The sequence below is a fragment of the Mobula hypostoma genome, chromosome 9 (assembly GCF_963921235.1).
Source record: "Mobula hypostoma chromosome 9, sMobHyp1.1, whole genome shotgun sequence".
In the NCBI taxonomy this organism is placed as follows: Eukaryota; Metazoa; Chordata; class Chondrichthyes; order Myliobatiformes; family Myliobatidae; genus Mobula; species Mobula hypostoma.
The window spans coordinates 151,720,761-151,748,128 of record NC_086105.1 but is presented as its reverse complement, the minus strand read 5'-3'; the positions used below and the strand labels follow the sequence as shown (position 1 = coordinate 151,748,128).

General features: G+C 47.3%; 1 protein-coding gene across 3 annotated transcripts in view; it reads left to right on the top strand.

Annotated features, from left to right (window-relative positions):
- Positions 1 to 27,368, top strand: part of abca3b (ATP-binding cassette, sub-family A (ABC1), member 3b) — a 131,798-nt gene that overhangs the window by 82,626 nt on the left and 21,804 nt on the right. For all 3 annotated transcript variants that reach the window (XM_063059501.1, XM_063059500.1, XM_063059502.1), the window contains exons 19-24: positions 2,771 to 3,074; positions 4,091 to 4,364; positions 7,601 to 7,805; positions 19,109 to 19,328; positions 23,527 to 23,685; positions 26,509 to 26,681. In XM_063059501.1, the coding sequence (XP_062915571.1) occupies positions 2,771 to 3,074; positions 4,091 to 4,364; positions 7,601 to 7,805; positions 19,109 to 19,328; positions 23,527 to 23,685; positions 26,509 to 26,681 (1,335 nt within the window). The remainder of the gene's footprint in view (positions 1 to 2,770; positions 3,075 to 4,090; positions 4,365 to 7,600; positions 7,806 to 19,108; positions 19,329 to 23,526; positions 23,686 to 26,508; positions 26,682 to 27,368) is intronic.

The following is a 27,368-nucleotide window of genomic DNA, read 5'->3' as shown; positions in this document are numbered from 1 at the left end:
TATTCAGTTCATCTGCCATTTCCTTGTCCCCCATTATTACCTCTCCAGCGTCATTTTCCAGTGGGCCAATATTTACTCTTGTCTCTCTTTTACTCTTTATATACCTGAAAAACACATTTACTATTCTCTTTAATATTATTAGCTAGCTTACTTTCATATTTAACCTTTACCCTCCTTATGGCTTTTTTAGTTGCCTTCTGTTTGTTTTTAAAAGCTTCTCAATCCTTTAACTTCCCACTGGTTTTTGCTCTATTATATACCCTCTTTTTTTTCTTTTATGTGGTTTTAACTTCTCTTGTTAGCCACAGTTGCATCATCCTGCCTTTAGAATACTTCTTCCTCTTTGGGATGTATATATCCTGCACCTTCCAAATTGCTCCCAGAAACTCCAGCCATTACTGCTCTGCCATCATCCCTGCTAGTGTTCCCCTTCCAATCAATTTTAGCCAGCTCCCCCCTTGTGCTGCTGTAATTCCCTTTACTCTAATGTAATACTGATTTCAGCTTCTCCCTCTCAAATTGAGGGAGAATTTTATTATGATCACCACTTCTTAAGAGTTCCATTACCTTAAGATTCCTAATCAAATCCAGTTTATTACACAGCACCCAATCCAGAATACTTTTTATTGGCATGGTAACTCCCATCAGGGTCTTTTTATCCTTGTAGCTTCTTAACTGTGCCAACAAGGATTCTACATCTTCCAATACAATGTCACCTCTTTCTAATGATTTGATTTCATTTTTTACCAACAGGGCTACGTCACCCTCTCTGCCTTCCTGCCTGTCCTCACAACACAATGTGTATCCTTGGATTCTTAAGCTCCCAACTATGATCTTCTTTCAGCCACGACTCAGTGATACCCACAACATCATACCTGTCAAGCTCTTAACTGTGCTATAAGATCATCTACCTTATTCTATACACTACATGCATTCAAATATAACACCTTCAGTCCTGTATTCATCAGCCTTTTCAATTTTGTCTCTATGTTACACTGCAACTCATCCCACTGACTGCAATTTTGCCCTGTCATCTGCCTGTCCTGCCTGACAATCTTACTACAGACTGCCTTTGCTTGTATACCAACTACCCCATCCTTAGCTCTATCACTCTGGTTCCCACCACCCTCAAAATTAGTTTAAACACCCCCCCCCGCAACAGTTCTAGCAAACCTGCCCGAAAGAATGTTGGTGCCCTTCAGGATCGGGTATAACTATCCCATGCCTTCCCCGGAAGAGATCCCAGTAATCTAGAAGACCTGTCTCCTGAACTGGTTCCTCAGCCATGCATTCATCCTATTCTTGCCCTCGCTGGCATGTTGCACAGGCAGCAATCCTGAGCTCCCTAAATTCTCTCTTCAGAACCTTCTCCCTTTTCCTAACTACTGCCTGCACTTCTGGTCCCCTTACTCGAGGAAAGATAGACTGGCTTTGGAGATGGCAGGTTGATTCTGGAGATGGGGTGGGGGTGAGCCCCTGAGCAGAGATTGCGTTTCCAGGGACTATACTGACTGGAATTCAGGGGAATGAAAGAGGATCTTAGTGAAACAAAGCATTCTGAAAAGTATAGTTGCGATAGAGACAGGAAAGTTGTTCCCTCTGGTACATGAGATTAGAACGAGAGGACAACCTGAAGATTTGGGAGAATAGATTTAGAATGGAGATGAAGAGAAACTGTTTTTCCCAGACAGGAGGGAATCTCCTCTGGAATTCTTTGCCCAGCGAGGTAGTGGAGGCTACTTCATTAAATCTATTTAAGGTACTGATAGATTTTTGCATAGTAAGGAATTACAGGTTCTGGGGAAAGGGCAGGTAGGGGAGGTGAGTCCATGGCAAGATCAGTCACAATCTTAATGAATGGCAGAGCAGGGTCAATGGGCCAGATGGCCAACTCCTGCTCCTAGGTCTTATGTACTGAGGTACAGTGGAAAAAAAGTTTTGCATGCCAATCATTTCATTCCACAGTGTATTGAGGTAAAACAGTAACAGAATGCAGAATAAAGGGTCACAGCTACAGAGAAAGTGCAGAGCAGGCAGACAATAAGGGGCAAGATCACAGTAAGGTTGGTTGTGAGGTCAAGAGTCCATTGTACTGTACTAGGAGACCATTTAGTAGTGTAATGACAGTGGGATAGAAGCTGTCATCGAGCCTGGTGGTAGGTGATTTCATGCTTTTGTACCTTCTGCCTGATAGGCGAGGGGAGAAGAGAGAATGTCGAGAGTGGGTGGGCTCTTTGATCGTGCTGGCTGCTTTGCTGACGCTCTGAGAAGTGCAGACAGGGACACGGAGGGGAGGTTGATTCAGCCATCATGTTAGCACACTCTGCAGTTCCTTTTAGTCACAGCAGAACGGTTCCCTTACCAAGTACGGATCATCCAGACAGGATGCATTCTACGGTGCATCGATTAAAAATGGGTAAAAGTCGATAGGGACGTGCCTAATTACTTCAGCATCTTGAAGAAACAGAGGTGTTAATGAGCTTCCTCGGGTGTAGTGTCTATGTGGTCATGATGAAATGGTGGAGCAGACTCGATGGGCCAAGTGGCCTAATTCTGCTCCTATACTTATGGTCTATGTGGTTGGACCAGGACAGGTTACATGCAAGTCATTTGCACAGTTACAAATACCCAAAAGCAGGTACCATCACAGAACATTGTTGAGCCCGGTGTCCATGCTCTGTGCTTGGCGAATGGAAAGCTGATACCGCGTGGCTGGGGTCGATGTCTTTGTGAATGATCTGGTCTACCTCCTATGCTCTGTCTGCTGCAGGCGAGACTCTTCTTCCAGCAGTTTTACGCTATGTTCCTGAAGCGAGCTACCTACAGCTGGCGGAACTGGAAGGTGATCGCAGCCCAGTTTATGATCCCGCTTATTTTCGCTAGCTGCGCGCTGATTGTAGCCAAGACATTTCCAGGACCCAAGGACTCGCCCCCTCTAAACCTGACTCTCCGCAAGTACGGTTCCAGCATTGTCCCCTACTCTGTGGATGGTAACTCCAGCCTGGCAGTGCAACTGGCCCAGGTGTACGAGGGGCTGCTCCCAGAACAACTTGCAAAGCCCAAGCACGTCAAGGGTGAGTACTGAGTTAGACGTGTGAGATTTTGCAGGTGATGGGTGGATCCAGCAGTGATGAATGGATCAAGGTGATGGGTGGATCCAGGTGAGGGGTTGATTGGCAGGTGATGGGTGGATCCAGGTGAGGGGTTGATTGGCAGGTGATGGGTGGATCCAGGTGAGGGGTTGATTGGCAGGTGATGGGTGGATCCAGGTGAGGAGTTGATTGGCAGGTGATGGGTGGATCCAGGTGAGGGGCCTGATTGGCAGGTGATGGGTGGATCCAGGTGAGGAGTTGATTGGCAGGTGATGGGTGGATCCAGGTGATTGGCAGGTGATGGGTGGATCCAGGTGATTGGCAGGTGATGGGTGAATCCAGGTGAGGAGTTGATTGGCAGGTGATGGGTGGATCCAGGTGAGGGGCCTGATTGGCAGGTGATGGGTGGATCCAGGTGAGGAGTTGATTGGCAGGTGATGGGTGGATCCAGGTGATTGGCAGGTGATGGGTGGATCCAGGTGAGGAGTTGATTGGCAGGTGATGGGTGGATCCAGGTGATTGGCAGGTGATGGGTGGATCCAGGTGAGGGGGCTGATTAGTAGGTGAGGGAGGGAGAGACTGGGAATCACGATTCAATTGTGATAGGATGAACATTATTCACCATATATATTTACATCTATTAGGAATTTGTTGTGTGTTGGCATGACATGCACAAAAAGTTCAACAATTATAAAGAACTATATAAAAAGTAAGCTTGAAGTGCAAATGAATGGCCTAGTTCTGCTCCTACACTTGATGGTCTTGTGTTTAATGTATTTCCGATGCAGATAGCATTATAGAGTAGTTAGAGGTGTTTACAATGCAGAGGGGGGAGTTGTAGGTCGAGGGGGTGGTAGGGGCAAAGGGCTGAAGACAATGGAGAGGACAGTGGACTGTAAATGAAGGGAAGAAGGGAAGCCAGGCAGAGATTTGCAGTGATGCCTGTGTTTTTTTTTGTTGTGGGGGTATCTCTCAGTTTCTCGCAACATTTCTTTCAGGTGATCTTATAAACTATCTGCTCAGTGATTCTGTGAAGAAAGGATCAACGCTTAACGCAGACATTTTAGTGAGCGCTTCTTTCCAAAGCACCAGATCAGGTGTTCGGATTGAAGCTTTGTTTAATAACCTGGCCTTCCACACCCCTGCAACCTCTCTGATGCTGGTGGACAATGCCCTGTTCAAGATGCTGGCGGGGCCAGAAGCAGCGATCAGCACCACCAACTACCCCCAGCCCCGCAACGTTACAGAGGAGGCCTTGGACCAGCTGAATGAGTGTGTATTGGCAATTATTTTATTTTCAATTTATTTATTTAGAGATACAAAATGGAAACGGCCCTTCCAGCACTTTGAGCTGTCCCCTCAGCAGTCCACCAATTTAACCTTTGCCTAATCGTGGGACAATGTACAATGACCAATTAACCAACTATCCGGTACGTCTTTGGACTGTGAGAGGAAACCAGAGCACCCAGAGGAAATTCTCTCACACACACGGACACACACACACACAGGACACACACACACACACACGGACACACACACACACAGGACACACACACACACACCGACACACACACACACACACACACACACACACACAGACACAGGGAATGTGCAGATGTTCTGGCAGATACATTCAGAACATTTGATAGGCACATGGATGATAGAAAAATAGAGGGCCATGTGGGAGGGAAGGGTTGATTGATCTTGGACTAGGGTAAAAGGTTTGTACTGTTCTATGTTGTAACTATTCTCACAGCAACATGGAGGTGGGTGTCGAACAGTCACAGCAGCCTAGTCTCAGTTTGTAAATGCTCCACTCTACAAAAGAGTACAGTCTCCATATTGGGTTTATCTGCTACCTCCTCCTCGTCACTTCATCTGTCTCTGTCCTGGTCTCTGTGTTTCCTCTCCACATCTAAATATGAATCAAAGGATATAAAGATTAGTTTTATTTGTCACACCTTTATTAGAACATATAGTGAAATGCATTGTTTACATCACATTAAATCAGCGAGACTGTGCTGGGGCAGCCCAGAGTGTTGCCATGTTTCCAGAGCCAACGAAGCATGCCCACAACTTGCTAACTTTAACCTCCATGTCTTTGGACTGTGGGAGGAAACCAGAGCACCTGGAGGAAACCCACGCAGTCAGGGGGAGGACGTACAAACTCCTAACAGATAGCAGCAGGATTTGAACCCCGACCAGTGATCTCTCACACTGTGAGGCGTTACGCCAGTGATCTCTCACACTGTAAAACATTACGCCAACAATCTTTCACACTGTGAGGCGTTACGCCAACGATCTCTCACACTGTGAGGCGTTACGCCAGCGATCTTTCACACTGTAAAACATTACGCCAACGATCTCTCACACTGTGAGGCGTTACGCCAGTGTGCCAGCCTATTATTATATCATTAGAGATGTTTGAGATCTGATACCTGAGCCTTTCAGCTGTGGAACAGCTGTCATTACAGCCTCCCAAATCAAAAATGACATGTTTATTCCCACTCCCAGTTTCCTGACCAGTAACTAATGCTGAGTACAGTAGGATTAGGATATCACTTCCACTAGAAACCTCTGGCATTCTTTGTCCCTTGGGGAGTGTAGCTCTTCAACAACCATTGTTCCAAAGGGACGTCTCTCCCAGACCTGAGTCGGCCCCTGGTTGGTCTATCAATGCCAATCTGGGAGCGGTATTCCCTTCAAAGGCTGGATACAGGGATCTTGGTTAGTTCGGGTGTCCGAGGGTAATTGAGGGGCTGGGATACTGGTCGTTGCAGCTGTGGGAGAGGACATGGAGGGGTAACTGAGCAGTGTAGTTAGGGCTGTGTTGGGGTTTCTGTCAGTCTGGGTGATGGGGAAATGCTGAGGGGGGAGACAGGAGTGCCAGGGTGGGGGTTACTGAGTGGTGTAGTCAGGGCTGGGACGGGGTTTCTGTCAGTCTGGGTGATGGGGGAATAGTGATGGTGAGGGGGGAGACAGGACTGCTGGGGTGGGGGGTGTTACTGAGTGGTGTAGTCAGGGCTGGGATAGGGTTTCTGTCCGTCTGGGTGATGGGGGAATGGTGATGGTGAGGGGGGAGACAGGACTGCTGGGGTGGGGGTTACTGAGTGGTGTAGTCAGGGCTGGAAAGGGGCTTCTGTCCGTCTGGGTGATGGGGGAATGGTGAGTGGGGAGACAGGACTGCTGGGGTGGGGGGTGTTACTGAGTGGTGTAGTCAGGGCTGGGATAGGGTTTCTGTCCGTCTGGGTGATGGGGGAATGGTGATGGTGAGGGGGGAGACAGGACTGCTGGGGTGGGGGGTGTTACTGAGTGGTGAGTCAGGGCTGGGATAGGGTTTCTGTCAGTCTGGGTGATGGGGGAATGGTGAGGGGGGAGATAGGACTGCTGGGGTGGGGGGTGTTACTGAGTGGTGTAGTCAGGGCTGGGACGGGGTTTCTGTCAGTCTGGGTGATGGGGGAATGGTGAGGGGGGAGATAGGACTGCTGGGGTGGGGAGGTGTTACTGAGTGGTGTAGTCAGGGCTGGGACGGGGTTTCTGTCCGTCTGGGTGATGGGGGAATGGTGATGGTGAGGGGGGAGACAGGACTGCTGGGGTGGGGGGTGTTACTGAGTGGTGTAGTCAGGGCTGGGACGGGGTTTCTGTCAGTCTGGGTGATGGGGGAATGGTGAGGGGGGAGATAGGACTGCTGGGGTGGGGAGGTGTTACTGAGTGGTGAGTCAGGGCTGGGACGGGGTTTCTGTCAGTCTGGGTGATGGGGGAATGGTGGGGGGGAGACAGGACTGCTGGGGTGGGGGGTGTTACTGAGTGGTGAGTCAGGGCTGGGACGGGGTTTCTGTCAGTCTGGGTGATGGGGGAATGGTGGGGGGGAGACAGGACTGCTGGGGTGGGGGGTGTTACTGAGTGGTGAGTCAGGGCTGGGACGGGGTTTCTGTCAGTCTGGGTGATGGGGGAATGGTGGGGGGGAGACAGGACTGCTGGGGTGGGGGGTGTTACTGAGTGGTGAGTCAGGGCTGGGACGGGGTTTCTGTCAGTCTGGGTGATGGGGGAATGGTGGGGGGGAGACAGGACTGCTGGGGTGGGGGGTGTTACTGAGTGGTGAGTCAGGGCTGGGATAGGGTTTCTGTCAGTCTGGGTGATGGGGGAATGGTGATGGTGAGTGGGGAGACAGGACTGCTGGGGTGGGGAGGTGTTACTGAGTGGTGTAGTCAGGGCTGGGACGGGGTTTCTGTCAGTCTGGGTGATGGGGGAATGGTGATGGTGAGTGGGGAGACAGGACTGCTGGGGTGGGGAGGTGTTACTGAGTGGTGTAGTCAGGGCTGGGACGGGGTTTCTGTCAGTCTGGGTGATGGGGGAATGGTGATGGTGAGTGGGGAGACAGGACTGCTGGGGTGGGGGGTGGTACTGAGTGGTGTAGTCAGGGCTGGGACAGGGTTTCTGTCAGTCTGGGTGCTCAGATCCAATGGTGATTTATACTGACTCTTCACTCCCTGTTTGTCAATGAACAGGAATCAGACTGGCTTTGCTTTGTCCTTTAACCTGATGTATGGGATGGCTTTCCTAGCCAGCAGCTTCTCCCTCCTGCTGGTATTGGAGCGCAGTCTGAAATCCAAGCACATGCAATTGCTTAGTACCATCCACGTTTGCAGCTTCTGGCTCTCGGCTCTCCTCTGGGACCTCGTGAACTACCTCGTGCCCTGTTGTGCAATCCTGGTAAGGAACCAGCTGCAGATGCTGGGGTCAATTATAAAAGATTAAATTACGATACATCTGGATAGCAGTAACAGGATCGGTCCGAGTCAGCATGGATTTACGAAGGGGAAATCGTGCTTGACTAATCTTATGTAATTTTTTGAGGATGTAACTATGAAAATGGACAAGGGAGAGCCGGTGGATGTAGTGTACCTGGACTTTCAGAAAGCCTTGATGAAGTCCCACATAGGAGATTAGTGGGCAAAATTAGGGCACATGGTATTGGGGGCAGAGTACTGATATGGATTGAAAATTGGCTGGCTGACAGGAAACAAAGAGTAGCGATTAACGGGTCCCTTTCGGAATGGCAGGCGGTGACGGTGACCAGTGGGGTACTGCAGGGTTCAGTGCTGGGACCACAGCTGTTTACAATATATATTAATGATTTAGATGAGGGAATTAAAAGTAACATTAGCAAATTTGCCGATGACACAAAGCTGGATGGCAGTGTGAAATGTAAGGAGGATGTTATGAGAATGCAGGGTGACTTGGACAGGCTGGGTGAGTGGGCAGATGCAGTTTAATGTGGATAAATGTGAGGTTATCCACTTTGGTGGTAAGAACAGGAAGGCAGATTATTATCTAAATGAAGTCAAGTTAAGAAAAGGGGAAGCACAATGAGATCTAGGTGTTCTTGTACATCAGTCACTGAAAGCAAGCATGCAGGTACAGCAGGCAGTGAAGAAAGCTAATGGCACGCTGGCCTTCATAACAAGGGGAATTGAGTATAGGAGCAAAGAGGTCCTTCTGCAGTTGTACAGGGCCCTGGTGAGACCACACCTGGAGTACTGTGTGCAGTTTTGGTCTCCAAATTTGAGGAAGGACATTCTTGCTATTGAGGGAGTGCAGCGTAGGTTCACAAGGTTAATTCCCGGGATGGCGGGACTGTCATATGTCGAAAGATTGGAGCGACTGGGCTTGTATACTCTGGAATTTAGAAGGCTGAGAGGGGATCTTATTGAAACATATAAGATTATTAAGGGATTGGACACGCTGGAGGCAGGAAGCATGTTCCCGCTGATGGGTGAGTCCAGAACCAGAGGCCACAGTTTAAGAATAAGGGGTAAGCCATTTAGAACGGAGTTGAGGAAAAACTTTTTCACTCAGAGAGTGGTGGATATATGGAATGCTCTGCCCCAGAAGGCTGTGGAGGCCAAGTCTCTGGATGCTTTCAAGAAAGAGATGGATAGAGCTCTTAAAGATAGCGGAATCAAAGTTTACGGGGATAAGGCAGGAACTGGATACTGATTGTGGATGATCAGCCATGATCACAGTGAATGGCGGTGCTGGTTAGAAGGGCCGAATGGCCTACTCCTGCACCTATTGTCTATTGTCTATTATTGTATATTGATGGTTTGAGAACTTCCACACCAATCAAAACAATCATTCGGAGAAGCTTCTGTACAGAGAATTCTTCCATCATGTAGGGAGACTGTCATCTGCCTCTTCGGGCGCAGTGATAAAGGTGAGAATGAGAGTTTATGAGAAGGATGATTACTTAGGGTCTGAAGTTGTTCTTTTAATACCAGAGGTGGTCAGGGCCCACGTCGTGTTGACTCAGTGCTCTCCCTCCCAGTTAGCTGTAAAGCCAGTAAGGACCCTCTCTATTCAGATCGAATGGTATGTTGCCTCCCAGGTGCCAGGGTCAGTAGTGTGTCAGATTGTGCCCACAGCATTTTGGAGGGGGAGAGAGAGTAGCCAGGTGTCTTGATACTTATTGGTACCAATGACATGGGAAGGAAAAGCAAAGAGTTCCTAAAAAGAGAATTTAGAGAGCTGGGTAGAAAACTGAGAAGCAGGACCTCCAGGGTAGTAATTTCTGGATCGCTGCCTGTGCCACGCGCCTGTGAAGGTAGAAACAGGATGATTTGGCGAATTAATGCGTGACTGGGAAGCTGGTGCAGGGAGCAGGGCTTCAGGTTCTTGAATCATTGGGATCTCTTCTGGGTGGAGGTATGACCTGTTCAAAAGTGACGGGTTGCACGTGAACTCGAGGGCAGGTTTGTTAGAGCTGTTGAGAGGGTTGAAACAAGTTTGTCAGGGGGTTGGGAACCAGAGTGAAGGGACTCAGGATAGGATGGATGGTAAAAAAGTAAGTTTGTCCTGCTTGACAAATGGATGTTACTCTGGTAGGCAATCAGTGGTGAGTGGTGTGCCGTGGGATCGGTGCTGGGCCTGCAACTGTTCACAATATACACTAACGATCTGGACGAGGGGACCAAGTATAGTGTATCTAAGTTTGCTGATGATACTAAATTGAGTGGAAAAGCAAATTGTGCAGAAGATACAGAGAGTCTGCAGAGAGATATAGGTAGGTTAATTGAGTGGGCAAGGCCAGGCAGATGGAGTACAATGTTGGTAAATATGAGGTCATCCACTTTGGAAGGAAAAATGAAAGAGCAGATTATTATTTAAATGGTAAAAAATTACAGCATGCTGCTGTGCAGGGGGACTTGGGAGTGCCTGTGCATGAATCACAACAGGTTGGTTTGCAGGTGCAGCAGGCTGTCAAGAAGGCAAATGGAATGTTAGCCTTCATTGCTAGAGGGATTGAATTTAAGAGCTGGGAGGTTATGCTGCAATTGTACAGGGTACTGGTGAGATGCATCTGGAGTATTGTGTGCAGTTCTGGTGTCCATACTTGAAGAAGAATATACTGGCTTTGGAGGCAGTACAGAGGAGATTCACCAGGTTGATTCCAGAGATGCAACTGCAGGAAACATAAAGTTGTGGTGGTAGGGGATTTTAATTTTCCATACATTGATTGGGACTCCCATACTGTTAGGGGTCTAGATGGTTTCGAGTTTGTAAAATGTGTTCAGGAAAGTTTTCTAAATCAATATATAGAGGGACCAACTAGAGGGGATGCAATATTGGATCTCCTGTTAGGTAACGAATTAGGGCAAGTGACAGAAGTCTGTGTAGGGGAGCACTTTGGTTCCAGTGATCATAACACCATTAGTTTCAATTTGATCATGGACAAGGATAGATCTGGTCCTAGGGTTGAGGTTCTGAACTGGAAGAAGGCCAAATTTGAAGAAATGAGAAAGGATCTAAAAAGCGTGGATTGGGACAGGTTGTTCTCTGGCAAAGATATGATTGGTAGGTGGGAAGCCTTCAAAGGGGAAATTTTGAGAGTGCAGAATTTGTATGTTCCTGTCAGGATTAAAGGGAAATTGAATAGGAATAAGGAACCTTGGTTCTCAAGGGATATTACAACTCTGATAAGAAGAGGGAGTTGTATGAAATGTATAGGAAACAGGGGGTAAATCAGATGCTTGAGGAGTATAAGAAGTGCAAGAAAATACTTAAGAAAGAAATCAGGAGGGCTAAAAGAAGACATGAGGTTGCCTTGGCAGTCAAAGTGAAGGATAATCCAAAGAGCTTTTACAAGTATATTAAGAGCAAAAGGATTGTAAGGGATAAAATTGGTCCTCTTGAAGATCAGAGTGGTCGGCTTTGTGTGAAACAAAAAGAAATGGGGGAGATCTTAAACAGGTTTTTTGCGTCTGTATTTACTAAGGAAACTGGCATGAAATCTATGGAATTGAGGGAATCAAGTAGTGAGACCATGGAAACTGTACAGATTGAAAAGGAGGAGGTGCTTGCTGTTTTGAGGAAAATTAGTGGATAAATCCCCGGGACCTGACAGAGTGTTCCCTCGGACCTTGAAGGAGATTAGTGTTGAAATTGCGGGAGTCTTGGCAGAAATATTTAAAATATCGCTGTCTACGGGTGAAGTGCCGGAGGATTGGTTGTAATCCGGGAAATTATAGGCTGGTGAGTTTAACGTCAGTAGTAGGTAAGTTATTGGAGGGAGTACTAAGAGACAGAATCTACAAGCATTTGGATAGACAGGGGCTTATTACGGAGAGTCAACATGGCTTTGTGCGTGGTAGGTCATGTTTGACCAATCTGTTGGAGTCTTTCGAGGAGGTTACCAGGAAAGTGGATGAAGGGAAGGCAGTGGATATTGTCTACATGGACTTCAGTAAGGTCTTTGACAAGGTCCCGCATGGGAGGTTAGTTGGGAAAATTCAATCGCTAGGTATACATGGAGAGGTGGTAAATTGGATTAGACATTGGCTCGATGGAAGAAGCCAGAGAGTGGTGGTAGAGAATTGCTTCTCTGAGTGGAGGCCTGTGACTAGTGGTGTGCCACAGGGATCAGTGCTGGGTCCATTGTTATTTGTCATCTATATCAATGATCTGGATGATAATGTGGTAAATTGGATCAGCAAGTTTGCTGATGATACAAAGATTGGAGGTGTAGTAGACAGTGAGGAAGGTTTTCAGAGCCTGCAGAGGGACTTGGACCATCTGGAAAAATGGGCTGAAAAATGGCAGATGGAGTTTAATACTGACAAGTGTGAGGGATTGCACGTTGGAAGGACATAGAAACATAGAAAATAGGTGCAGGAGTAGGCCATTCGGCCCTTCGAGCCTGCACCGCCATTTATTATGATCATGGCTGATCATCCAACTCAGAACCCTGCACCAGCCTTCCCTCCATACCCCCTGACCCCCGTAGCCACAAGGGCCATATCTAACTCCCTCTTAAATATAGCCAATGAACTGGCCTCAACTGTTTCCTGTGGCAGAGAATTCCACAGATTCACCACTCTCTGTGTGAGAAGGACAAACCAACGTAGAACATACAGGGTTAATGGTAAGGCACTGAGGAGTGCAGTGGAACAAAGGGATCTGGGAATACAGATACAAAATTCCCTAAAAGTGTCGTCACAGGTAGATGGAGTCGTAAAGAGAGCTTTTGGTATATTGGCCTTTATTAATCGAAGTATTGAGTATAAGAGCTGGAATGTTATGATGAGGTTGTATAAGGCATTGGTGAGGCCGAATCTGGAGTATTGTGTTCAGTTTTGGTCACCAAATTACAGGAAGGATATAAATAAGGTTGAAAGAGTGCAGAGAAGGTTTACAAGGATGTTGCCGGGACTTGAGAAACTCAGTTACAGAGAAAGGTTGAATAGGTTAGGACTTTATTCCCTGGAGCGTAGAAGAATGAGGGGAGATTTGATAGAGGTATATAAAATTATGATGGGTATAGATAGAGTGAATGCAAGCAGGCTTTTTCCACTGAGGCAAGGGGAGAAAAAAACCAGAGGACATGGGTTTAGGGTGAGGGGGGAAAAGTTTAAAGGGAACATTAGAGGGGGCTTCTTCACACAGAGAGTGGTGGGAGTATGGAATGAGCTGCCAGACGAGGTGGTAAATGCGGGTTCTTTTTTAACATTTAAGAATAAATTGGACAGATACATGGATGGGAGGTGTATGGAGGGATATGGTCCGTATGCAGGTCAGTGGGACTAGGCAGAAAATGGTTCGGCACAGCCAAGAAGGGCCAAAAGGCCTGTTTCTGTGCTGTAGTTTCTATAGTTCTATGGTTCTTTGAGGGGGTTAGACTATGAGGACAGATTGAGTCATCTGGGACTGTACTCGCTGGAATTCAGAAGAATGAGAGGAGATCTTATAGAAACATATAAAAGTATGAAAGGGACAGATAAGATAGAGGCAGAAAAATTGCTTCCACCAGATTCAGGCTAGTAGATTTAGGATGGAGATGAGGGGGAACTGCTTCTCCCAGAGAGTGGTGGATCTGTGGAATTCTCTTCTCAATGTAGCAGTGGAGGCTACCTCAGTAAATATATTTAAGACAAGGTTGGATAGATTTTTTCATAGTAGGGGAATTAAGGATTATGGGGAAAAGGCAGGTAGGTGGAGGTGAGTCCATGGTCAGATCAGCCATGATCTTATTGAATGGTGGGGCAGGCTCGACGGGCCAGATGACCGACTCCTGCTCCTATTTCTTATGTTCTTGTGTTCAAAGATAGCGTGCAGTCAGACTATCAGGAAGGGCAGGCAGATGATAGGGCGAAATTACAGCCGGCAGGGTGAGCATCAGTGTATTAGGGATGCAGATTCAAAAAGGGGAGCAAATACAGTACTCAAAGTGTTATATCTCCATGCAGGGAGTATAAGAAATAAGGTGGATGATCTTGTTGCACTTTTAATGATAGTCAGGTATGACATTGTGGCCATCACTGAGTCATGGCTGAAGGATGGTTGTAGTTGGGAGCTGAATGTCCAAGGGTACACGTTGTATCGGAGGGATAGGAAGGTAGGCAGACGAGGAAGCGTGACCCTGCTGGTAAAGAATGGCATCAAATCAGTAGAAAGATGTGCCATAGGACTGAAAAATGTTGAATCTTTGTGAGTTGAGTTAAGAAACTGCAAGGGTAAAAGGATCCTGATGGCAGTTATATACAGGCCTCCTGAAAGTAGCTGGGATGTGGATCAGATTACAACGGATCAGGTTGGAAATGAATCTCAAGAGAGTGAGCTTGTTGAATGGCTACGAGATGGCTTTTTAGAGCAGTTTGTCGCTGAACTTACTAGGGGATCAGCTATACTGGAATGAACCGGAGGTGATTAGGGAGCTTAAGGTAAAAGAATCTGAAGGAGTCAGTGATCACAATACGACTGAGTTCAACTTGAAATTTGATAAGGAGAAAGTAAAATTTGACATAGCAGTATTTCAGTGGAGTAAAGGAAATTACAATTACAGTACAAATTGGTGTGAGAGAAGGGTTGGCCAAAGTGAACAGGGAGGAAATACTGTTAGGAATGACAGCAGATCAGCAATGCTGTGAGTTTCTTTGAAAAATGAGGAAGGTGCAGGATAGATGTATTCCAAAAATAAAGAAATACCCAAAGGCAAAACAGTATATCCATGTTGACAAGGAAAGTCAAAGCTAATGTAAAAGCAAAAGAGAGGGCATACAACAAAGCAGAAATTAGTGGTAAGGCAGAGGATTGGGAAGCTTTTAAGACCCTACAGAGAGCAACTAAAAGAATCATTAGGAGGGAAAAGATTAAATATGAAAGCAAGCTAGCGAACAATATCAAAGTGGATATTGGCCCGGAAGGGTCACAAAGGGTTTCGGCCTGAAACATCGACTTACTTTTTTCCATAGATGCTGCCTGGCCTGCTGAGTTTCTCCAGCATTTTGTGTGTTGCTCAAAGTGGATAGTAAAAGCTTTTTCAAGTATGTAAAACATAAGAGATGAGAGTGGATATAGAACTGCTAGAAAATGATGGCGGAGAAGTCATAGTCATACTTTATTGATCCCGGGGGAAATTGGTTTTCGTTACAGTTGCACCATAAATAATAAGTAGCAATAGAAATAGTAATGGTAATATTACTATTAGTAAATAGTAATAGTCATAGAAATAATAGTAATAGAAAATAGTAATAAATAGTTAAATAGTAATATGTAAATTAGGCCAGTAAATTATGAAATGTCCAGGACCAGCCTATCGGCTCAGGGTGTCTGACCCTCCAAGGGAGGAGTTGTAAAGTTTGATGGCCACAGGCAGGAATGACTTCCTATGACGCTCTGTGCTGCATCTCGGTGGAATGAGTCTCTGGCTGAACGTACTCCTGTGCCCAACCAGTACATTATGTAGTGGATGGGAGACATTGTCTAAGATGGCATGCAACTTGGACAGCATCCTCTTTTCAGACACCACCGTGAGAGAGTCCAGTTCCATCCCCCACAACATCATTGGCCTTACGGATGAGTTTGTTGATTCTGTTGGTGTCTGCTGCCCCAGCACACAACAGCAAACATGATAGCACTGGCCACCACAGACTCATAGAACATCCTCAGCATCGTCTGGCAGATGTTAAAGGACCTCAGTCTCCTCAGGAAATAGAGACGGCTCTGACCCTTCTTGTAGACAGCCTCAGTGTTCTTAGACCAGTCCAGTTTATTGTCAATTCGTATCCCCAGGTATCTGTAATCCTCCACCATGTCCACACTGACCCCCTGGATGGAAACAGGGGTCACCAGTATCTTAGCTCTCTTCAGGTCTACGACCAGCTCCTTAGTCTTTTTCACATTAAGCTGCAGATCATTCTGCTCTCACCATGTGACAAAGTTTCCTACCGTCGCCTTGTACTCATCCTCATCTCCCTTGCTGATGCATCCAACTATGGCAGAGTCATCAGAAAACTTCTGAAGATGTCAAGACTCTGTGCAGTAGTTGAAGTCCGAGGTGTAAGTGGTGAAGAGAAAGGGAGACAAGACAGTCCCCTGTGGAGCCCCAGTGCTGCTGATCACTCTGTCGGACACACAGTGTTGCAAGCACACGTACTGTGGTCTGCCAGTCAGGTAATCAAGAATCCATGACACCAGGAAAGCATCCACCTGCATCCCTGTCAGCTTCTCCCCCAGCAGAGCAGGGCAGATGGTGTTGAACGCACTGGAGAAGTCAAAAAACATGACCCTCACAGTGCTCGCTGGCTTGTGCAGGTGGGTGTAGACACGGTTCAGCAGGTAGACGATGGCATCCTCAACTCCTAGTCGGGGCTGGTAGGCGAACTGGAGGGGATCTAAGTGTGGCCTGACCATAGGCTGGAGCAGCTCCAGAACAAGTCCCTCCAGGGTCTTCATGATGTGGGAGGTCAATGCCACCAGTCTGTAGTCATTGAGGCCGCTGGGGCACGGCGTCTTCGGTACAGGGATGAGGCAGGATGTCTTCCACAGCACAGGAACCCTCCGGAGCCTCAGGCTCAAGTTGAATACATGGCGAAGTACTCCGCATAATACAGTACTACAAATAATAATGGGGGACAAGGAGATGACAGATGAGCTAAATGAGTATTTTGCATCAGTCTTCACTGTGGAAGACGTTAGCAGTGTGTCAGATTTTGAAGGCTGTGAGAGAAGGGAAGTGAATGCAGTTACTACTACAAGGGAGAAGATGAAAGACCTAAAGGTACATAAGTCACCCGGACCAGATGAACTGCATCCAAAGGTTCTGAAAGAGGTAGCAGTAGAGATTGTGGAGGCATTAGTAATGATCTTTCAAAAGTCATTGGACTCTGGCATGATACCAGAGGACTGAAAAATTGTAAATGTCACTCCACTGTTTAAGAAAGGAAGAAGGCAACAGAAAGGAAATTATAGACCAGTTAGCCTGACCTCAGTGGTTGGGAAGATGTTAGAGTCAATTGTTAAGGATGAGGTGATGGAGTACTTGGTGACAAAGGACAAGATAGGACAAAGTCAGCATGGTTTCCTTCAGGGAAAATCTTGCCTGACGAACCTGTTGGAATACTTTGAGGAAATTACAAGGAGAATAGATAAAGGGGATGCAGTGAATGTTGTATATTTGGACTTTCAGAAACCCTTTGACAAGGTGCCACACATAAGGCTGCTTACCAAGTTAAGATCGCATGGTGTTACAGGAAAGTTACTGGTGTGGTTAGAGCATTGACTGATTGGTGGGAAGCAGTGAGTGGGAATAAAAGAATCTTTTTCCGTTGGCTGCCAGTGACTAGTGGTGTTCCGCAGGGGTCAGTGTTGGGACCGCTTCTTTTTATGCTGTATATCAATGATTTAGATGATGAAATAGATGGCTTCGTTACCAAGTTTGCAGATGATATGAAGATTGGTGGAGGGGCAGGTAGTGTTGAGGAAACAGGAAGGCTGCAGAAGGACTTAGACAGATTGGGAGAAAGTGGCAATGAAATACAATGTTGGAAAATGCACGATCATGCACTTTGGTAGTAGAAATAAATGTAGAAATTATTTTCTAAATGGGGAGAAAATCCAAAAATCTGAGATGCAAAGGGATTTGGGAGTCCTTGTGCAAAACACCCTAAAGATTAACTTGCAGGTAGAGTTGATAGTGAGGAAGGCAAATTCTATGTTCACGTTCATTTCAAGAGGTTTGGACTACAAGAGCAGGGATGTAATGCTGAGGCTTTATAAGGCACTGATGAGGCCTCACCTTGACCATTTTGAACAGTTTTGGGCCCCTCATCTAAGAAGAGATGTGCTGGCATTGGAGAGGGTTCAGAGGAGGTTGACGAGGATGATTCCATGAATGAAGGTGTTATCATACGAGGAATGTTGGATGTCTCTGGGTCTGTACTCACTGGAATTTAGAAGGATGAGGGGCCTTTCGAATGTTGAAAGGCCCAGACAGAGTAGATGTGGAAAGGATGTTTCCCATGGTGGGGGAGTCTAGGACAAGAGGGCACAGCCTCAGGATAGAGGGGCGCCCTTTTAAAACAGAAATGCAAAGAAATTTCTTTCACCAAAGGGTTGTGAATTTGTGAAAGTGGTTACCACTGGCAGCTGTGGAGGCCAGGTCATTGGGGGTATTTAAGGCAAAGATTGATAGGTTCTTGATTGGACACAGGGAGAAGACCAGGAAGTGGGGCTGAGGACAGGCAAATAGGATCAACCATGATTGAATGGCAGAGCGGACTCGATGGGCCAAATGGCCTAATTCTGTTCCTATGTCTAATGGCTTACTTGTGGTCTTATTTCAAACTGAATTCTAATTCTAATTCTAATATGAAAGAAATTGTGCAAAAAAGGATTAGTGACTTCAGACAGAGGGGATTCAGAGGGGTAATGGATGGGACAGAGAAGGCACCTATCATCAAACACTCCGTGAGTCCCAGTAATATGACCAGATGTTTGGTTATCCCATTGGAGTAAATAACTTGGAAGTTGGTGAGACCTAATTTGGAGAATTATGTGAACTTCAGCAACCTACAGGAAAGATATCAATAACATCGAGAGAGCTCAAGGAAGATTTACAAGGATGTTGCTGGGACTAGAGGACCTGAGCTGTAGGGAGAGGTTAAATGGGTTTGGACTTCATTCCCTGGAGTGTTGGAGAATGAAGGAGATTTGATAGAGGTTTACAAAACTATGAGGGGTATAGACAGGGTAAAGGTAAACAGGCTTTTTGGCTGAGACTAGAACTGCAGGTCATAAGTTAAGGGTGAAAGACGAAATATTTAAGGGGAACATGGGTTGGGGACCACTCGGAACGAGCTGGCAGTGAAAGTGATGGATGTGGGTTTGATTTCAACATTAAAGAGGAATCTGGATAGGTACATGAATGGGAGGTGTATGAAGGGCTATGGTCCGGGTATGGGTCAATGGGAGTAGGCAGAATGAAGGTTTGACATGGGCTAGATGGGCCAAAGGGCCTGATCAGTGCTGAAGTGTTCTGTGACTGTCCTGCTGCTTGGACTCTGTATCCCTGGGATGTGGGAATATCGTGAGGAACAGGGACGGTTACGATGGCCCTGATCCCTGCAGTGAGACTGCTGTGGGTGGGGGTGAGTGGGACTGTGGCACAGGTACTGACTACACAGGCTGACTGTGCAAAAGGGGGCTCTGAGACGAGGGACCTGTTTGTGATTGTTCCGCAGATGATGTTCCAGGTGGCAGGGCTGCAGCCGTTCACTTTCCAGGAGAAACTCGTTGACATTTTGCTCCTGCTGGTGCTCCATGGCTGGTCTGTCATCCCCCTCATGTACCTCACCCATTACCTCTTCACCGGCACAGCCACAGCGTACACAACGGTCACCATCGCCAACATCCTGTCCGGCACAGCCTCCTTTGTCGCTGTGACGATCATGGACATTCCAGGTCAGTGAGTGAGGTGCAGAGAGGGGGTGGGGGGAGTGGGTGTCGCTGTTTCCTGGCATTCCTCATCCGCTTCTCGTGTCTCGTGTTCAAACCCAGCTACTATCTCCATCATTGTCCCACCCCACATCACCATGTCCCATGCCTCCTGCAGCAGCTCATGTATTGTTCCACTCCCATCACGAATCTCCATCCCCCCACCCACACCTACACCGTTCCCATTCCCATCTCCCCATCCACACCATTCCCATCCCCATCTTCCCCACCCACACCATTCCCATCCCCATCCCCATCTCCCACACCATCCCCATCTCCCCCACCCACACCGTTCCCATTCCCATCTCCATCTCCCCACCCACACCATTCCCATCCCCATCTCCCCCACCCACACCATTCCCATCCCCATCTCCCACACCATCCCCATTCCCATCTCCCCGCCCACACCATTCCCATCCCCATCCCCATCTCCACCACCCACACCATCCCCATCCCCCCCACCCACACCGTCCCATCATAACCATCCACCCATCACCATTTCCCCCATCCCTATCACCAACTCCCTGAGCCCAATCCTCACTGAATGAGTCAGATGGGAAAAGTATTTGCAGTGGTTAGTGGCAGGCCACGTTGGTTCGTGACATCGGTGGTGTGGTGGATATTGAGGTGGGTTATCCAGGGTCTGCATCAGCTGGCGAAAGTGGGCCAAGGAAAGGCCAGTGCAGTCTAACTCAGAGTGCAAAGTGACGTGTTTTGGGAAGTTAAACCCGGGGGGGGGGGTGTCGTGTGGGTGGGTGTGTCTCTGTCTGTCTGTGTGTGTGTCTCTCTCTCTCATGCTCACTCTCTCACTCACACACACACACACACTCACTCACACACAAAACACACACACACACACACACACACACAGTATCCTGTGTGCAGGGCCCTGGGGAGATCTGCAGAATTGAGAGGGTACAGGTCATAGTTCCATTCAGGTGTTGACACAGGGTAGTCAGGAAGGTGTATGGCATGTTTCATTCTCAGAAGGCAAGCTGAGTACAGGAGCTGGAACATCATGTTCCACGTACAGGATGTTGGCGTGACTGCAATGGGAGTATTGTCTGCAATTCTGGTCACCCACCTGGGAAGGGTGTGATTAAGATGAATCCAAATCAGGTTTAACATCACTGGCACACACCTTGAAATTCCTTGTTTTGGGATAACAATACATTGGGATGCATAATATAAAAACCATGAATTACAGTAAGTTTATTTGAAAAAAGTAGTGAATAAAGAGAGCAAAACAAAATAGTGAGGTAGTGTCGATGGGTTCATGGACCATTTATAAATCTGATGAAGAAGCTATTCCTGGAACAGTCAGTGTGTGTCTTGTCTTTGATGGTAATGAAGAGAAGAGGGAATGTCTTGGGTGATGAGGGTCCCTAATGATGGATGCCGCCATTTTGAGGGATTGCTTTTTGACGATGTCCGCGATACTGAGACTACTGCCCACGATGGAGCTTTCGATTCTCTGCAGTGACCCTCCGTACTAGACGGTGATGCAACCAGTTACAAAGGTCTCCGCTGTACATCTAGAGAGGGTACAGAAGTGATCCATGAGGATGTCAGTGGAACTGGGGGGCTTGAGTTCTAAGGAGAGACTGACTAGGTGTGAGCTTTGATCGCTGGGGCTGAGGTCATAAAGATTAATGAGTATAGATGAGATAGGTTGCCAGTTTTCTCCCAGGGCACAAAGTTAAGGTGAGAGGGCAAAGATTGAAAGGGGACTTGAGGGCAAATCTGCCCAGAGGATGGTGGGGATGTAGAGCAAGCTGCCAGGGGAAGTGGTAGCACAGGGGCAGTCGTAACATTTAAAGGGACTTGGGCAGATACACGGGTTTAGAGGGATTCAGATCAAAATGAGACAAACATGATTAGCTCAGGTAGGCAACAGGTGGCAGGGACAAGTTGGGCTTTGATGGCAGTGAATGCCATTACCGCCCAGTCACTGCTCCCATTCTGTGTCCTAGATCAGCCCAGATGCTACTCTCTGTCCTGTGTCCACCAGCCTGGTCACCTCTCCCTCACCCCATCCCGTGTCCATTAGCCCGGTCACCTCTCCCTCACCCCATCCCGTGTCCACTAGCCCGGTCACCTCTCCCTCACCCCGTCCCGTGTTTGCCAGCCCGGTCACCGTTCCCCGTCCTGTGCCCCCCAGCTGGTCACCTCTCCCTGTTCTGTGTCCACCAGCTGGTCACCGGTCCCCATCCCGTGTCCACCAGCCTGGTCACCTCACCCTCACCCCGTCCCATGTCCACCAGCCCGGTCACCTCACCCCCTCCCCATCCCGTGTCCACCAGCCCAGTCACCTCTCCCTCACCCCGTCCTGTGCCCCCCAGCTGGTCACCGCTCCCTCACCCTCACCCCGTGTCCACCAGCCCGGTCACCTCTCCCTCACCCTGTACCGTGTCCACCAGCCCAGTCACCTCTCCCTTACCCCGTCCCGTGTCCACCAGCCCGGTCACCTCTCCCTCACCCCATGCTGTGTCCGCCAGCCCGGTCACCTCTTCCTCACCCCGTCCCGCGTCTGCCAGCCCGGTCACCGTTCCCTGTCCTGTGCCCCCCAGCCGGTCACCACTCCCTGTTCTGTGTCCACCAGCTGGTCACCGGTTCCCATCCCGTGTCCACCAGCTGGTCACCGCTCCCCATTCCGTGTCCGCCAGCCCGGTCACCGCTCCCCGTTCCGTGTCCGCCAGTCCGGTCACCGCTCCCCGTCCCGTGTCCGCCAGCCCGGTCACCGCTCCCTGTTCTGTGTCCCCCAGCCGAGTCACAAGATTGCCTTCACACCATTTTCGTTGACTGTGGTTTCTTGCTGCCCATAGACACCAACCTGCTGAAAACTGCCCCCAGTGTTTTGTCGTGGGTCTGGGCAAAGTCACTCGCACCCCCCCCCCCACATAGTGCATCCATGTAGCAAAGGGTAGACACTTTTTTTTGAACATACAAAACTTTATTCAAATACAAAATACACACAAAGATTAGTGGTTACAATACTGATAATGATTTCAAATTAAATTATGGCTAGGATCATCGACAAGACAGTCAATTCCCTGGGACGCTCACTGTTCCCAGGAATCCTCCACTATACCCATAATGATTGCGTGTTCCTGCTCCAAGCACTCCCCAGTCACAAGTGTAAACCGGCTTGGGTAGCGCTCTCAACTGCCCGCTCCCTAGACCCACGAATGGTCCTTTCGACCAGGTCCTGAATCAATGCCACCAGGAGAACCCCCAGGTGACTGCACCCCACCCTGCTCCCCAATACTAGGTGACTGTACACCAGGAATGTGGGGCTGAAGTGCCACTCGAACTCCAGGAATTGTCTCCCTGGACACGACTGGGGGAAGAGTCGCTATTGTGTTGGACGAGAATGATAGGGGAAGCACGTGCACGCACGGCGTATCTGCACTGGGGACACGGTCATAGACTCTGTCTGTCTTGGATCCAGCTCTGGACAGCACCGGGAGAATGGCGACACGTCCGGGGAGAGTGCCGGGGTACATGCCAGTAGACTGTTTTGAACGGGTCTGTGGTTTGTGGCCGCCAGCCTGCAGTGTCATGAGACTATAAAGCACAAGTGATTTGGCCCATCTAGTCTGCTCCGTCACTCCATGTTGACTGATTTATTATCCCTCTCAACCTCAGTTCCCTGCCTTCTCCCCGTAATCCTTGACGCTCTGACTTATCAAGAACCTATCAACCTCCGCTTTAAATATATCCAATGATGGCCTCCACAGTCCTCTGTGGTAATAAATTCCATAGTTTCACCACCCCCTAGCTAAAGAAATTCTTCCTCATCAATGTTCTATAGGGTCAAATTCCTCCATCATTATATTAGAAACTAATAAACAGCTTTATCGTACTGTTATAGTAGTTGTAGTGTTCTAATTTGTTCTGTATTTCATGTAAATACATAATTTATTTCTTAGTTAAATGGTAGTTTGTGTTTTTATACCTTTTAAACTATTTCCATGCAACTTTGGCTATTTGCAGCCGCCGTTTACCTGGGCCAAACGTAATGGTCCAATGTGTCCCGGTTAACCAGAGCCCACTGTACTTGTATATCCAGCTCCTAAGAATATCTTCCAATAACGTACCCACTATAATTTCCTGGCTTATCCTTGGAACTCAGTAAATTCCTTGTCCTGTTTCATTGTTACAGAGCTTGGCCTGATGAGCCTATCGAAGGTTCTGGACTCTGTGTTCTTGGTTTTACCCAATTACTGCCTTGGGCATGGCTTAAGCGAGTTTTACCAGAACTACCTGCTGATCGGGGTGTGCACCAGCAGCCCAGTCGCCGAGTATCTGTGTGAGACATTCAGTGAGTATACCCTCCTGCCTCAGACGTCAGGGACGATGAATGGGGGTGGCAAGCCGGTTGGGAGATGCTTGCCTGGACAACGTCGTACAGTCCAATGCCGTGGTTAATAGAGGTGATCACTACCTCTGACTACCCGTGCCAGGCCAAAGTTGTCTAGTGGAGAGCCTGCTTTCTGATGAGACTGACTACACTTCAGATCAATAGACTCACTTTGCCTATGGTCACGTCTGATTGAAACACAAAGTTATCTATCCTCGCATCTGAGACTTCCTCCGTTCACACAGGTGTCGCTGGGAATTCAGATTTTAACATCCCCTGGTCATTCCTGATCATCCTTGAGTTATAGGGAGGGGTTGAAGAAGTTAAGATATTATTCCCTTTAGGGGAGAGTTGATAGAGGTACGTATATGAAATTATGAGGGGTATTGATAGGAGAAATGTAAGCAAGCTTTTTCCACTGCGGTTGGATGAGACTAAAATTAGAGGGCATCGGTTAAGAGTGAGTGGTGAAATATATAAGGGGAACTGTTATGTTTATTAACTCCAAAACATTAAACTAATTGAAAGCAAAAACACAGAATTGGGAATAATGTAGCTTAGTTTTGTTTTAACTTTAAGCAAGGCACATGCATAAGATGAGGTGGCATGATGACGTGTGATTTACATGCTTTTACATATAATTTGCAGTGCATTATGTAAACAACAAAGAATGCTTAATCAACCAATATATTTACAATATTAGTGAAGTATTAAATACACAATTCTCCCCTACTTAGCTATAAACTCCAACTCAACATAGAATGCTTCCCAGCTTATATGCTGTATACAGTACTATGCAAAAGTCTTTGGCACATGTTAAACAATTCTGTGAAACAAATTTGCTTTCAAAAATAATGAAAGGAAAAGTTTCCAAATATCAAAAGAAATACTATAAAGAGCAGTAAACTTCAAATATAACTAAATGAAATCAATATTTGATGTGACCCCGCCCTTTGCCTTTAAAACTGCATCAATTATCTGTTGCAACACACATCAAAGTTGCTGGTGAACGCAGCAGGCCAGGCAGCATCTCTAGATTCTGAATGGTTCCGGAAGACTGGAAAATTGCAAATGTCACTGCACTCTTTCGGAAGGGAGAGAGGCAGAAGAAAGGAAATTATAGGCCAGTTGGTCTGACCTCAGTAGTTGGGAAGATGTTGGAGTTGATTGTTAGGGATGAGGTCTCAGGGTACTTGGATGCACATGATAAAATAGTCCATAGTCAGCATGGTTTCCTCAAGGGAATATCTTGCCAGACAAATCTGTTGGAATTCTTTGAAGAAGTATCAAGCAGGACAGACAAAGGAGAATCGACTGATGTTGTGTACTTGAATTTTCAGAAGGCCTTTGACAAGGTGCCACAAATGAGGCTGCTTAACAAACTACGAGCCCATGGTAATACAGGAAAGATTCTAGCATGGATAAAGCAGTGGCTGATTGTCAGGGGCAAAGAGTGGGAATAAAGGGAGCCTTTTCTGACTGGCTGCTGGTGACTAGTCATGTCCACACAGGTCTGTGTTGGGACCGATTCTTTTTGCATTATACATCAGTGATTTGGATGATGGAATTGAAGGCTTTGCTGAAAAGTTTGCATATGATGTGAAGATAGTTGGAGGGTCAGGTAGTTTTGAGGAAATAAGAGAGGCTACAGAAGGACTTGGATAGATTGGGAGAATTGGCAAAGAAATGGCAGATGGAATAGAATTGGGAATTGTGGGAGAGAATACAAAAAAAACTGAGGTACAAAAGGTCTTGGTAGTTGCTGTGCATGATTCCCTTGGTAGTGATGAGGGAGGCAAATGCAGTGTTAACATTCATTTCAAGAGGACTAGAATATAAGAGGAAGGATGTAATGTTGGAGAGTTTATAAAGCACTGGTGAGGCCTCACTTGAAGTATTGTGAGGTCTGGGCCCCTTACCTTAGAAAGGGTGTGCAAATTAAGGTGTCTGCACAAGGACTCCCAAGTCCCTGTGCTTCTCAGATTTTTGGATTTTCTCGCTGATTAGAAAACGGACATTTTCGGGCTTAAATGGCTTGTCGTATGAAGAGCATCTGATGGTTCTGGGCCTGTGTTCACTAGAATTCAGAAGAATGAGGGGTGACCTCATTGAAACCTATCCGGTGGTGAATGGCCTTTGATGGAGTGGAGGTTTCCTGTGGTGAAAGAGGTTAAAACCAAAGGCAATAGAGGGGTGTCCTTTTAGAAAGGAGATGAGGAAGAATTTCTTTAGCCAGAGGGTGATGAATCTGTGGAATTCTGTGCCACAGGCAGCTGTGGAGGCCAAATCTTTATGTATATTTAAGGCAGAGGTTGATAGATTCCTGATTGGTCAGGGCTTGAAGGGACACTGGGAAAAGGCAGGAGATTGGGCTGAGAGGGAAATTGGATCAGCCATGATGAAATGGTGGAGCAGGCTAGCCCTAACCTGTATGATTTTGGAATGTGGGAGAAAACTGGAGGAAACCCTCGCAGTCGTGTAGAGAATGTACGACCTCCTTACAGATAGCAGTGGAGATTGAAGCCCGGTGTTACAGCCAACACTGTAAAGTGTTGTACTAACCACTACACTACCGTACCATTTCTAAACCACCATGCTTTCCCCCCAGCATCTCATCCTCAATGTTCATCCTTCACCTCTCGCTCACAGCCCTTCCCCACCCATTCCCCCGTCTCAGAATCCAGGAGCTTTTCAAGGCGTCAGAACGAGTTTAGTTCTGTAATGATTGGAAGATGTTCTGGAGCTGCCATGTCTGATACCCTATGCGTTATTAACCATTCACAGACATTACCTACCAAATGAATTACTTTTCCTGGGAACACCCAGGCATTGGCCGGATCATTGCCGCCCTGGCAATCCAAGGACTGGTATTCGTGGCTCTTCTTTTCCTTGTTGAGTTCAGTGTTTTCAGAATGTTGTCCAGTTGTATCCGTCGTACCTTCTGGAGGAAGAAGCTGGTGAGTACATAAAGTGGGAATAACCAGTTATTAACAGTCAATGTTTGTCTTCCATTGTGGTACAAAGTGACAAAACCCCTCAGCAAATTTGTGGATGACACCAAGCAAGGAGGACTATCACAGCTTGCAGTAGGAATCAGGACCGGATGGGGAAACTGGGCTGAAAACAGCAGGTGGAACTTAATGCAGGAAAACGTGAGGTGTTGCACTTTGGGAGGGCACATTAAGTAGTAGGGCACTGAGGGGTCTTGGAATACAGATCCATAATTCCTTGAAAATGGTGTCACATGTAGATAGGATCATAAAGGAAGCTTTTGGCACATTGCTCTTAATCACTCGAAGTATTGAGTACAGGAGTTGGGATGTTATGTTGAAGATGTTGGTGACGTCTAATTTGGAGTGTTGTTTGCAGTTCTAGTCACGTACCTACACCAAAGATACTGATAAGATTGAAAGAACCCATTCGTGTGCCTTCTCCCCATAACCTTTGATATCCTGATCAAGAACCTATGAACGTCTGCTTTGAACATACCCAATGACATGGCCCCCACAGCCGTCTGAGGCAATGAATTGACCACCACCTGGCTGAGGTAATTCCTCCTCATCTCTGTTCTAAAGGGACGTCCTTGTACACTGAAACTGTGCCCCCTGGTCCTAGACACTCTCATCATCGGAAACATCCTCTCT